General features: G+C 41.1%; 1 protein-coding gene across 3 annotated transcripts in view; it reads left to right on the top strand.

Annotated features, from left to right (window-relative positions):
* SLC6A11 (solute carrier family 6 member 11) overlaps nt 1-13,264 on the top strand; it is a 1,657,595-nt gene that overhangs the window by 1,409,332 nt on the left and 234,999 nt on the right. For all 3 annotated transcript variants that reach the window (XM_044078040.1, XM_044078041.1, XM_044078039.1), the window contains exon 12: nt 3,927-4,029. In XM_044078040.1, the coding sequence (XP_043933975.1) occupies nt 3,927-4,029 (103 nt within the window). The remainder of the gene's footprint in view (nt 1-3,926; nt 4,030-13,264) is intronic.

A 13,264-nucleotide genomic window follows, 5' to 3' on the forward strand; every position in this document is an offset into this window, starting at 1 on the left:
ATTATCATCTTCTAGATTGTAATATATAAAACTACAGACAAAACAAAAATCAAGTTAATGCTACTTAATTGTGGACCTAAATATATGGAAAAAGTAATCTTTGGTAACATTATGGTGAGACTTCACTCTATATTCTTTAAAAAAAGTTATTTAAAAATATATAGAAAAGATATTACCATTGAATTCTGATCATCAAACTTGCAACTGTATTATCTAGCTCTTCAGATAATGGCTGGTCTCTTTAGAGACCTTTAACAGAGCTTATGGGTATGCAAATATCTTATTCCCCAGCTGTTAAATGAGAACTGGAAATGGCAGTTTATTTCTTACTAGATCGCTGTTATATTATATTGAGCTTATATTTTTGATACTACATGGAAGTTAATGACCGACTTCTGACTGTAAAGAAAAACTTATTTATGCCATAATTTTGGATAGTATTGCATAATGTACCTTAAGACAGTCAGAGAACTACTCAGAATAGCTGACTGAAGCTGTTAACCAACCAGACCCTTCTAGGAAAAGACAAAAGCACTCATCTTAATGCTGTTTTTGTGTAAACTTTATTATTTTTAAAGAGTTTTTAAACATTAAAGTTTTGGTTGGCTAACAGCTTTGTTCGTGGTTCTATCTTGAAATACATACCCTCTGCTTTTTAGCTCAGCTTGGTACAAAACAGTACCATGCGCTAGGTATGTACTCAGTAAGCCCCTATATAAAAAAAACAAAGGGACACCTTTTGCAGCATAATGCATTTCATCTTTCTTTCTACTCTTAACTGCTTCTTAATGTTTGCTGAACAGCATGGGCCACCTCCTCTAAAACATGCAGTTATCTACCAAGACTGCACAGCATGTACAAATATAGGGGTACGCGGTAATATGACCATTTTTATTTTCTTTTTATTTCTGTCTTTTTTTCTTACCTGCAAAAGGAGGTCAAGCCGCCGAAGCAAGTACATTTTCCTCATTCTTCACGGTGATGGATGGTCACTGGGCAGTTTCTACAGAAATTAAATAATTTAAATTGTGCACAGGGCAGGCTAGCTTCACTTGCTACTGCTGCTCTTGCTATTAATTATTTCCACAATTAAGACCAAAACAGTACTGTCATCACGCATGCTCATGCATGTTACACTGGTGTTGCTTGATAACTTCATCCTTTATTTAAAATCTTTTAAATAAAAACAAAAAAAAAATCAAGAATTGAGGGGGCCACTTGGAAATTCATGGCACCCCATTAATTTGCCCACAAAACTGGTAAATACTGAGGAATTTGCTGTAGTTGAGATGTATGTATGGGTCTCCTTCCGAGTATTGAAATTGCAGAACATCAAACCTCTGATCATCAAGGATCGAAGTTCTACAATATCAAACTAAAAAAAAAAAAACTAAATTGTGAAAACGTCTTATTTTATGTTTTTGCAAGGGGGCACTACAATGAAGAGAATGGCATGGAATGAGAAATATGCGAAATTTACCATTCTCTTCACTGTAGTGCGATCTCAGAATTGGTATATTTAAGTAGCAGGGGGTGTGAGGGCTGCCCCCTGCAAAAACTTGTAAGCAGAGTTTTTATCTTTTTGAATTTAGTCTACTTTCATGTTCTTTGCTGTAGAACATCGATCATCTCGTCCTTGATGATGTGTGGTTTCATGTTCTACAACTTCGAGCATTTGAAATAGACCTATATGTATGTATATATGTGTGTGTGTGTGTGTGTGTGTGTGTGTGTGTGTGTGTGTGTATATATATATATATATATATATATATATATATATATATACATATACACATGTGTATATATATATATATATATGTGTGTGTGTGTGTACATGTATATTTTACATATACACACACACACACACACACATATATATGCTCACACACACACACTTTATATATATATATATATATATATATATATATATATATATATATATATATTAGTACAAATGGTGCAAATGCGATGCATGGGTACAAAAGTAATATCTGGAAACAAATCCAGCACTTGAATTAATGTTAAAAAAGGGGTGGCTGATTCATTAGTGAAATGTTTTGTGAGTTTTAGAAGCTGCTGACCTAATCAAACTCTTTTTGGATAATATTTTGAGTGCTGGATTTGCACGCACACACATACACATGCACAAACATATATTTTTAATATAAGTATACCTATAAAGACAGAAACAGAAGACAGCTGGGCACAAAGCGGTACAAAGCACAGTCTACTTCAATGTTTCAGATGGCAGTTACTGGGGTGGCAACTGGCCAAAGAAATCACAGCTCCTGGTAGGAAAAATAAAAATAAAACAAACTGATGACATCCATCTGGAATCATGTATATTCTTGACTGAAGATTAATTGCAGAGCTTTAGAGAACAGCTGCATAGCTTGCTGTACAAAGAAACATTTGTAAATGTCTTTTGAAATGTATATTAAGACACATGTTGTTTTATCTGAAATTAAATATCAATGATTTGTGCAGGATTTGAAATGGAAGTCATTGTTACAAGTTGAGTGGGTGGAAAGGATAAGTCTCATTGTAGTGCAGTGTTTAAGTACAGGGTGGGATTGAAAGGGTTGCAATGAAACAGAAGAAAAAAAAAAGAAGCATTTCCAATCTAGAAATGTTCTTTCTGCCCAAAATATTCATCCAAAAATTCAGTCATTAATTAAAAAAGCTGCCACTCAATGTATAAATTATAACAGCTAAGTGAATTGTCCATCAATGTATCCATTATTACAGTTTAACAATATGTTCAGCTGAAATATACACTTTAGAATAATGTTTGTGAGAATATACATTATGACTGCATTTTGCATAAGGCAGGTTATATACTTTATTAGTATGTGAGGTATACTGCAATCATCTTGACACCTGAGAGAAAAAGTAATATTTGGTGCATCACAGTTTGACTTCAGCACTAATGACCTTCCCCATTTTCCTTATATTTGTCTTCTGCAAATTCATTTTGCACTGGATATTTCCAAACAAAACACCAACTATAAAACATCATAATCAAAATGCCCATGATCCCATGGCTATATGTTTGAGAAGCCTATAGCTAGCAAATATAGAGCAGAAGTGCTTTCTAGTACACTGGTGTACTTATGGGCAAGTAAACCTGATAAATACTATTTCATCATAAAAGTAACATAACTGGAAAGCTGACTGAGTATAAATATTAATTAGTCATAAGATAATGAAAACTGTAACAACTAACTGTGTGCAATGTCTTTTCTGTATTAATAAGCAAGGTATTGTTAAGCATATAAAATACGATATTTGGGGTTTTAGAAGCTAGTGTATGTCGATGACGTAAGCTGTGGGAATGATATTGATTTTTGTTTTATTAACTCTCCTCGTTGTATACTGAATGCTGTGAGAGTTTGGCTTTGCTTACTTCTTGCAAAATTATAGCTCCCTGAAAGATCAGCTTGATGAACAATTTAGTCAAATATTCAAATCAAAGAAATACCTTTAAAAATTAGTTTTCTTTGGCAGGTCTATTTCCCCTGTTTGAAACTCTCCATTGGGAAGACTTCATCCCTGCACTCCCTTATGTAAATACATTAAGGCCATGTTCTCACAGCCACTGAGTAAAGACAAAAGAGCACACATGAAGAAAGACTGCTGGTGCTCAAATATAAATCACATATAGTGATATTGGTAAATGCTTCTCAACATTAGCAACAAACTGAGGAATTGAAGCCTCATCCAGGTAAAAATTGTTAAATACTAGTGCAGCTGTGATGTAGCTGAAGTAAACAGTACATGTTAAAATTATAAAGAAAAATAATGTTGCTTTAAATAATGTAAATTAGTATGTCATTGTGTAAAAAATATATGTGATATATTTTGTGCTTGTCTGAAAACAAAGCTAATCAAACATTCATATGTTCTGTTTTCCATTGTTTTTAAAGGGTGGAATGTATGTCTTTCAACTCATGGATTCCTACGCTGCTAGTGGAATGTGTTTACTGTTTGTTGCCATTTTTGAGTCGATATGTATAGGCTGGGTTTATGGTAAGTGTCAATCATATGTAGTTAACCTTTTGTTCCTCGCATGTGAAAATAAACTTGCTTGTTTTAGATATAGACATACAAAAATACATACTCATAAAACGTATATTACACATTACTCATTCATGTGAAAATAAACTTTGTGTGTGTGTGTGTGTGTGTGTGTGTGTGTGTGTGTGTGTGTGTATATATATATATATATATATATATATATATATATATATATATATATATATATATGTGTGTGTGTGTGTGTGTGTGTACACAACACATACAGAAACACCAAACAAGTCTAGTACTCTAATCCAATCTTTACATATTCGAACAGCAAGTGTATCCAGTCTAACAGCAGACCCAGGTTTAAACCAAATGCATGTTCACTGCTTTAGAAACAAATGAAATACACACCCAGAAATAAAAAATGATCATAGCCATGTGATATAAACACACTAATAAAATGCATTCTTAATAAAACTAATCAAATATTCTCATTTAAATTGGGAAAGTAATACCCCTAAATTCAAAATCCAAAAATGTTCCTTTTTATTAAGTAATTACTGTTTATGTATAGATGAGAAATCCGTAACTCTTCTGTTTCTGTCGATACCAGTAAAAGAAAAAAAAGATCTCCCTGATTAAATGATCCTGATGAAAATTTGGTGCTAAATTTGTCTGATGTTGTCTTGTGCATAGATGATGGGCCGGATTCACGAAGGCTTGCACAGAGTCTAAGAGTAGAGTAAGACTCTAGACAGCCAATATGTCTGCCGAGCGATCCAGTAACAGCCGGCAGAGGCATGCATGAGAGCTCCTAAAACTACTCTTGCACGGACAGTGTTATGTTATAAAATTACCTCATTTGCTGCTGAAAGCTATGCAAATGAGGTAAATTTGCGATCCAGGAAACACTAACCTGTCCGAGTAAGAGTAGAGTTATTTGCAGAAATGTACTCCGTTGGTAATGGAGTACTGTTCTGCAAATAGCAAAACGGAGCTATGACAGCTCCAAATAAAGGATGCAGCAAGTTGAGGAAGCATGCCAATTGCCAAATATAAGGCTGTTGTCATTTTAATCTGTTGCAAAATATTAAAAATAATATTTTTTTTCCCTGATCTTCGATGTTTAAGCATAGCGCAGCGCCACGCAAACGTGCGGCACTATAAAAAACAGAAAATAAAAACAAAAAAGCCAAAAATAGGCATTTTATTAAAAATATTCCTCTGCCATGCAGGTGAATGGCAGGCTGTAGACAACATGACTACTGAGTAGTGGTTGCTAAGGGGGGGGAGCACAGTTTGAGAGATGTAACCAAGCATTAGTAGGCAATCCTATGCAAATGAGGATAAGGATAGTGAATCCCAATCTTCCCTGCCATGTGAACCATGTCCCTACGGTGTAAGTGTAGGATTAGGGGAGTAGTAGAGTACAAGATAGGTGACATCATGAGGGGGTATATATCAAAGACTGTAAGGTTATTGGAGCAGAGTGGCATGTGTTTGCTGTGAGTTACTCAGGACTGGAAGAGGCCTTTCTACAGTTGTCTTAACTGCAACCCAGAAACCGAAGGTGTACGTCGTGGATATCACCAAAGTTTCTTGCAAAGATGCTTACACTGTGTGCGCATGTGTGCACTCCTGTAAACCTGTCTAAGCCTGTGTGCATGTGTGTGCACCCGTGTAAGCCTGTGTAAGGCTGTCTATGCCTGTGTGCATGCATGTGCACCCGCCTAAGCCTGTATAAGCCTGTGTAAGCCTGTGTGCATGCATGTGCGCTCACGTGCATGTGTTTGCACTTTTTTGTGTGGCACTGCGCCCTGTGGAAACAGAAAGGGAAAAGGAAGGAAAAGAAGTAGTAGGAAGTTAACCAAGAAGAACTAGCAGAGCTGCCAGGTGAAATCAATCAGAATCAGCCAATTACACAGGCAGTACACTAGCTCAACCCAGCACTTAAAACTCTGCAAACAACATTCCCCCATGTTTTTCTCAGAAGCACTGCAACACTGCAGTCTACAAACAGAAGTGAAAACTTAAAAAGCTTAACTGAGACAAAAAAATGTTAGGGGCTGCCATTGCTGTTATAAGGCAACATGTGCAAGATGCTGAGGCTGGTGCCATTGCGAATGCTGCTGAGCAACCCACAGTGAGAAGATGTAGAAGAGTTTATAGACCCAGAGTAACCTACCAGGGGCTACATGAGCTGGAGATAGTGGAGCGCAATAGAGTGGGCAGAGACCTCCTGCAGCAAATTGTTGAGCTGTGCAGGCCACGCCTCACACACAGAGCCAACAGAGGGGAACCCATCCAAATGGAAACCAAGGTATGTGTTGGCCTAAGAATACTAGCAACAGGTACCTTCCAGAGACCAACTGGTGATATGATGGGGATTTCACAGGCATCAGCATCCAGGGTACTGCACCAGTTCCTGAATGACATGTCAGCGAGCATGCATATTTCCCCAATTTCCATGAGGTATTCGCCAGCAATATGCATCTCTTCCATCAAATAGTGGAATATCCTGAGGTAGTGGGTGCAATTGACTGCACGCACATACACATCAAAGCACCAGCTGATGAGCGGGGTAGGGCCTACATCAACCACAAGGGCTTCCACTCCATCAACTGCCAGGTCGTGTGCGATGCCCAGGGCATAATACTGAATGTGTGTGCTGGCTGCCCTGGAAGCTACCACGATTCCCATATCTGGCGTCTGATGCAGCTGTACCAGACATTTGCCAATGGGGACATCCCTGACGGTCACCTAGTGGGGGATGCTGGATATGCACTGGAGCTGTGGCTGATGACACCCATCAGAAATGCACACACTCCTGAAGAAGAACTCCATAATGAGGCACACGCACAAACACGAAATGTAATCGAGCATGTGTTTGGGATGCTCAAGTCATGGTTCCAGTGCCTGGACACATCTGGTGGAGCCTTGCAGTACTCACCAACTACATGTACCCAAATTGTCATGGTATGTGCCATGCTACACAATATGATCCTGCGAAAACAGCTGAAGCAGGAACAGCATGGGGCAGGGCCAAACAGCCCCCCACCATTGCCAAGGCCTGCGCAGGCACAGCGTGACTCGGAGGAGGAACAACCTGAGCCTGCCCCAGTATGCAGAAGGAGGCGTGCCCAGTATGCCTCAGCCTTGGCAAAGAGGCAACGCATAGCACATACACTGGCTCAGTAGGAACCCTGGAAATGATACCTCTCTCTGACTCGCACATAAAATAAAAGGGATGCCTAACTTGACACTACCTTTTTCCACACATGTATAGGGAGTGTACTATATGCATCCGACATAGGCAGCCCTGCAGCGCCACCTGAGGCATGATTGCCATGTTTTAAGCAATATAAAGCAGTGCTAAGCAGCTTTTACCACTATTTAGTGTATGTAAACAAAATTGCCCAAGCTAACTAGCACAACGTCAGGCAAAGTTGGGCAAGGTCGGGCAAAGTCGGGCAAAGTTGAGCAAAGTCAGGTAAACATGCTCATATCTGCTTTACTGTTCTTTAAGCAGTCTGGTCTGCCCAACATGAAAATAAAAAGCAGTGACAGGGCTCGAACCCAGGATACTGTGCGCTATAGTCACAGTACTGAACCACTAAGCCATGGCAGCATTACACTGGCACAGCCACAGCAGGACAATTGTACACTAATGCAAACATAAAGAAATGCTGTAGCATGCCCCTAAAGAGGCATATGGGTAACCTCCCCCACAGGCCTATGCAGACAGAGAACAGCAGGCCAGGCGGTGTGATGTGGGTTGGGTAGGCTATGAAGTCGCAATCTAATATACGTGACAGTGGACGCTAAGATCTGTAGTACAGTAGTATGCCTCAAGCCAGTATGATAGGCAACAGTACAGACTGAAATGGAGTACCTTACATAGCAGTGCAGGCCTAGCAAATGTGTATAAATGTCAGGTGAACCCCTCATCCTATGTACACCCACAGTAATAATCAGGTGTGCCACCGGGTAGAAATGTACAAAGAATAGCTGTCCCCCCTGTATGTAGAAATGTTAATAAGTCTATGCAAAGTGTCTCATGGAAGCCCTGCAGGCACAGCATGATCCCTGTTGATTTATGACACAAAGGTGAGCCCTGCTGTAAAAATACAACTTGATTTTCCACACACATATAGTATAAATGTCTATAGTGGCCATGCTCACACACTTCAACAAATATAGTGGATTTCATTCAGCATCACACTGAAAGGTCATACTGGGCATGCTCACGCACTTAAATAAACCAAGCAAATGTAAGGCAACAACATACTGAAAGGTCATACTGGGCATGCTCACACACTTAGGCTAAATATGGAGGGGATAATAAGGGATCTATGGACAAATGTGGTTAGTCATCTCTACTTCCAGAAACACATTCACAAAGTGCTCAGAAAATCATGCTATGTGTTCACACAACTTGCGAAGGTCTGTGCATGTAGGTCAAAGGAGGTTCCCTCTACTCATCAGTCATCAGACACGTCAGAGAGTACCACAACACACTTGTGATGAATCCGACTAGGCACCGTCAGCAGCTGTAAAGACCACTGAAGTACCTCAACAAGAGGATTACTGGCCTCAAACAGTTGCCCCATGCAACAAGACTGAATTTAACCCAATCTGTACTCTGTTGCATACTGTCTACTCAGGAGATCTCAGCACAACAGACAGGTCCATGTCATGGCAACACTCAGATCTGTTCTGAGTTACAGCTCAATGGCACTAAATATACAGACCCAAACTGATATTGCCAACATCCTGGCAGATAGGATCAGTGTTAACTTTACTCCCCTCTCACCCATGAAAGAGCACATCACTATAATGGAAGACTGCAAAGTTGCTGTCATCACGGCTGCACAGGTAAAAAACACTCTCCAAAGCCAGTATCACAGCAGTCATGGGACCAGATAACCTCCCAGGCTGTGTTCTACACAAACCACAGAACGAACAGGCACCACACCGACGTATCATGTTCAGTCATAGCCACACCTCAGGCTTTGTGCCAGCTGAATGGTGCACAGCAACGGTTATCCCACTACACAAGGGTGGAGACACCACGGACCCCAGGAACTAGCGCTCCATTAGCCTGATAAGCCTGCCCTTCAAGGCCATGGAACGTATCATCATACAACTTATAAAAAAATACAGTTGTAATCCCCAAACCCTGGACCACAACCATGTTGGGTATGTAAAATGCAGATCATGTCTCCTAAACCTGATAGATGACATTGAAGTAGTCACCAGAACCATAGACAAGGTGGTTCGCACAGCCTATGTAGATCCTGCCACGGCTTACAACACCACCCCACACTCTGTAAATATAGATGAACCCACTAAACGAGGTATAAATTGCTATGTCACAAGATGGGTTGCCAACAGGCTTACTGATAGAACACACACTGTGAAAGTAGCAGACTCCATGTATGACTTTGGACCAGTGACAAGTGCAGTCCCACAGGGTCCAGTCCTGGGTCTTGTCCTGTGTAGTATCTACTTCACTGAAGTAAACTTTAACATGGAAGGTCTGTGGCTACTGAAGTTTCAAGATGGCTGCAAACTAGGAGCCATAATTGTAAACACTAAAGTTGTGGACATCCTACAAAAGGGCCTCACTGAGACAGATGGCTGTTGTCAAAGCCATGGGCTCAAGCTCAATGCCAAAATGTGCATTGTCATCCCCTTTGTTAAAAACTCTGTAGCCATGAACTATAACATAGGCGGTAGTATACTTAACACTGAAAGTGTGACAAGAGACCTTGGGTCACAGGTGGACAGTGGACACAACTGTGATAATCACATCCCCACAGTAGTCAGGAAATCCTCCTATGTGGCACACCTCATCACAAAAGGTGTCTCATGCAGAATAGAAGAGGACATTGTTCCCCTCTACTCATCACTCACTAGAACCATAATAGAGTACAACGCCCCTTTTGCTATGTACCTCACAAGACAACTACAACAACTGGAAAGCTTGCAGCAATACCTCACAAAGAGCATTAGCAGCCTGAAATACATGCCATACACAGACCGTCTCAAAATGCTCCAGCCATACTCCCTTGCATATCGCTTACTCAGAGGTGTTCTATGCCTAACATGCAAAGCTATGTGAAACAGAGCTGTTGGACATGCTCCATGTAAAACACTCACATTCCCTCTGATCTTCGGACCCAAAACCACGAGTGAAATACCAAAGGAAGGGGTATATCCATTTACCTTATGGATACCCACACCTACAGGTTAGTGGCACAGCATGAGGCCTTGGAGACCATGCAAGTGCAACTAAAATTAGGCAAAGCTGCTTATCAGATTGTAGCCTGCTACAGATCACCTACCTTGTTTCAGGAACCTCACTCGGTAGTCCTGAGAACAGTGGAAAATACAAAGGTCCTATCAAACACCATTATATGAGGAGATTACAACTACCTAAACATTGAGTGGGAGAATTATTCGTGAACAACATCCTTTGCCCAATGTTTCCTAGAGTTTAAACACTCTAACACCCTGGAACAGCTGGTCACCACGCCCACTAGAGGTGACAACATACTGGACCTGATCATCACCAACATGGGGTACCAGTGTACCACAACAGAGATAAACTCCTCGCTGGTAATATCAGATCATAAAGTAATCGCACTGGACATCCACATCCCACCCCCTACCCCCAGTCAATGAAACCACTGTGAAGACATTTTCCAAAGCAAACTGCACACTTCCCAAGACCAAAGTGGAAAGTTCCAAAGCCCCCTTGCTATAGGATAATGCCATACAATCCGCCGAATAATTTACAAGTGTATCCTATGAGCATCTACAGGGATGCATTGATCGAGACATCCCAAATAAAACCAAGATGCACTCCTCCAAAAATAAGAAACCAATCTGGTGGTCATCGCCCCTAAATAAGCTAGACAACAGCAGGAGGAAACAAACACATGATAGAGCAAACTTCACAAAAGGAAAGGCATCACTGATCATTATTAGGAGGAAACAATGATCACTCATAAAACAATCCAAGGCCAGTTTCTAAAGACAAATTGCCAAGGAATGTAAGAATAACAACCACAAAGCCTTCATTAGCTATACCAAACATGTAGGTTGCAACTTCCAAATATGCTGTCAGCTACTGAAAATGGCAAGAAATACACTGAACCAACTTACATTGCCCACATCCTGGGGGACAGGTTCAGTGCATACTCCCCCCATCACCCCCAAAAGGGCCCATATCCATCCCAGAAGAATGCAGAGCCCCAGACTTCATGGACATGCAGGTAAAGACAGCCCTCTCCAAAGCTAAGAACACAGCATCAATGGGACTGGATGGTGTCCCAGGCTGCATTGTACACCAGCCCCAAAAGGAACTACATCTTCACCTACATTCACTGTCCAGACTCAATCGTACCACAGACTATGTACCCAAAGAATGGCATACACCAACAGGCATCCAGCTCCACAAAGGGGGTGCCACAACAGAACCTGGAAACCATTGCCCTATAAGTCTACTCAGCCTGGTCTGCAAAGCTATGGAGCAAATTATCAGGGAACCCATAAACAGAGACAGTGGGGACCTCCAGACACTGAACTCTACCCAACTTGGCCTTGTTAAAGACAGATCCTGCCTCCTAAACCTAGTTGACTTATTTGAAACCATTACCAATGACATAGATGGAGGTGAAAGTAGTCCACAAAGCCCACCTGGACCTCTCTAAGGACTTTCTACACCATTCCCCACTCTGTCATCATGGACAAGCTTACCAGCTTGAACATTAACAGCTATGTCACAGGATGGGTGGCCAAGTGGCTCACAGATCAAACACACATGTTCAGGGTTGCGGGTGCCATGCCCAACTCTAAACCAGTCACAAATGGCATCACACAGGTCTTAGTCCTGGGATCCCACCTGTTCAGTAGATACTGCTCAGAGGTACAGGCAAGCATGGGAGGAGTATGCTGAACAGGTTTGCAGATGACTGCTAACTGTGGTCCATAATCAACTCTACAGCTGACACAGACATCCTCCAGAAGGGTCATACAGAGACAGATACCTGGTGTCAAAACAATGCCCTCAAGCAGAATGCCAAAGAATGCATAGTCATCCCCTTTGGATAAAACCAAAGTGCACACAAATTACCACATAAGTGGTAATCCAGTATGTATGGAGAAAGTCATTATGGCCCTGGGAACACAGGTAGATAGTAAACTCTCCTTTGATGATCACATGGAGTGTTTAGACATTCCTTCTCTGCAGTCCATCTAATGTCACCTAATGTAACCCACTTTGTCTAGTCTGATGATGTCACCATCCTGCAAATATACCTGTGGAAAGCAGAACTCAGAGTAATGTGTATAGCACGTCGTGTAAATGCGTACTCCTGTAGTATCATGAAGTAGTTAGGTAGGGGTTTCAATCCTGCACTTGACAAGTGTGTGTGTGTTCGTGTGTGATCTCCATGGAGAGGAGCAACCTTTTTGGAGAGTAGCAAAACACCTTAGAAGTGGTATACTAATCATTGTCAAGTCTGATGATGTCACCATCCTCCAAATATACCTGTGGAAAAGAGAACTCCCAGTAATGTGTATAGTGTGTCATGTTAATGCGTACTCTTCTAATATCATGAAGTAGTTAGGAAGGGGTTTGAATCCTGCACTTGATCAGTGTGTGTGTTCATGTGTGATCTCGTTGGAGAAGAGAAACCATTTTGGAGAGTAGTAAAACACCTTAAAAGTGGTATACTAATCTTTGTCAAGTCTGATGATGTCACCATCCTACAAATAGACCTGTGGAAAAGTGAACTCCCAGTAATGTGTATAGCTTGTTGTGTTAATGCATACACCTCAAGTATCATGAAGTAGTTAGGTAGGGGTTTGAAGCCTGCACTTGGTGAGTGTGTGTGTGCTCTATGTGTGTGACACTGTTGGTCAATGTGTTGTGGGTTTTGCTTTTACTACTGTATGACAACAGTATGTGCATTGCACATGTCAGGTAGCTGTGTGGCAAATACATATACGTGCATGTGACCTCAATTATTTCTTAGGTGGGAACCCTGCTTTCTCCATGAACACATCTGTCATATTTGCCAGAGTGTGCTGCCACTTTCCAGACCTTAGGTCACATCTGTATGCTTGTGACAAGGCCAGTGACTGCAGTGATCCCTGGCCTAGGTCATCCGTGTCACACACACTCATTACAGTTTCTATTGAATTGTGTGAGTGAGGGCTTATGGCTGAGGTA

Source organism: Protopterus annectens, chromosome 7.part0 (genome assembly GCF_019279795.1).
Source record: "Protopterus annectens isolate FY-2018-M chromosome 7.part0, PAN1.0, whole genome shotgun sequence".
NCBI lineage: Eukaryota > Metazoa > Chordata > Ceratodontiformes > Protopteridae > Protopterus > Protopterus annectens.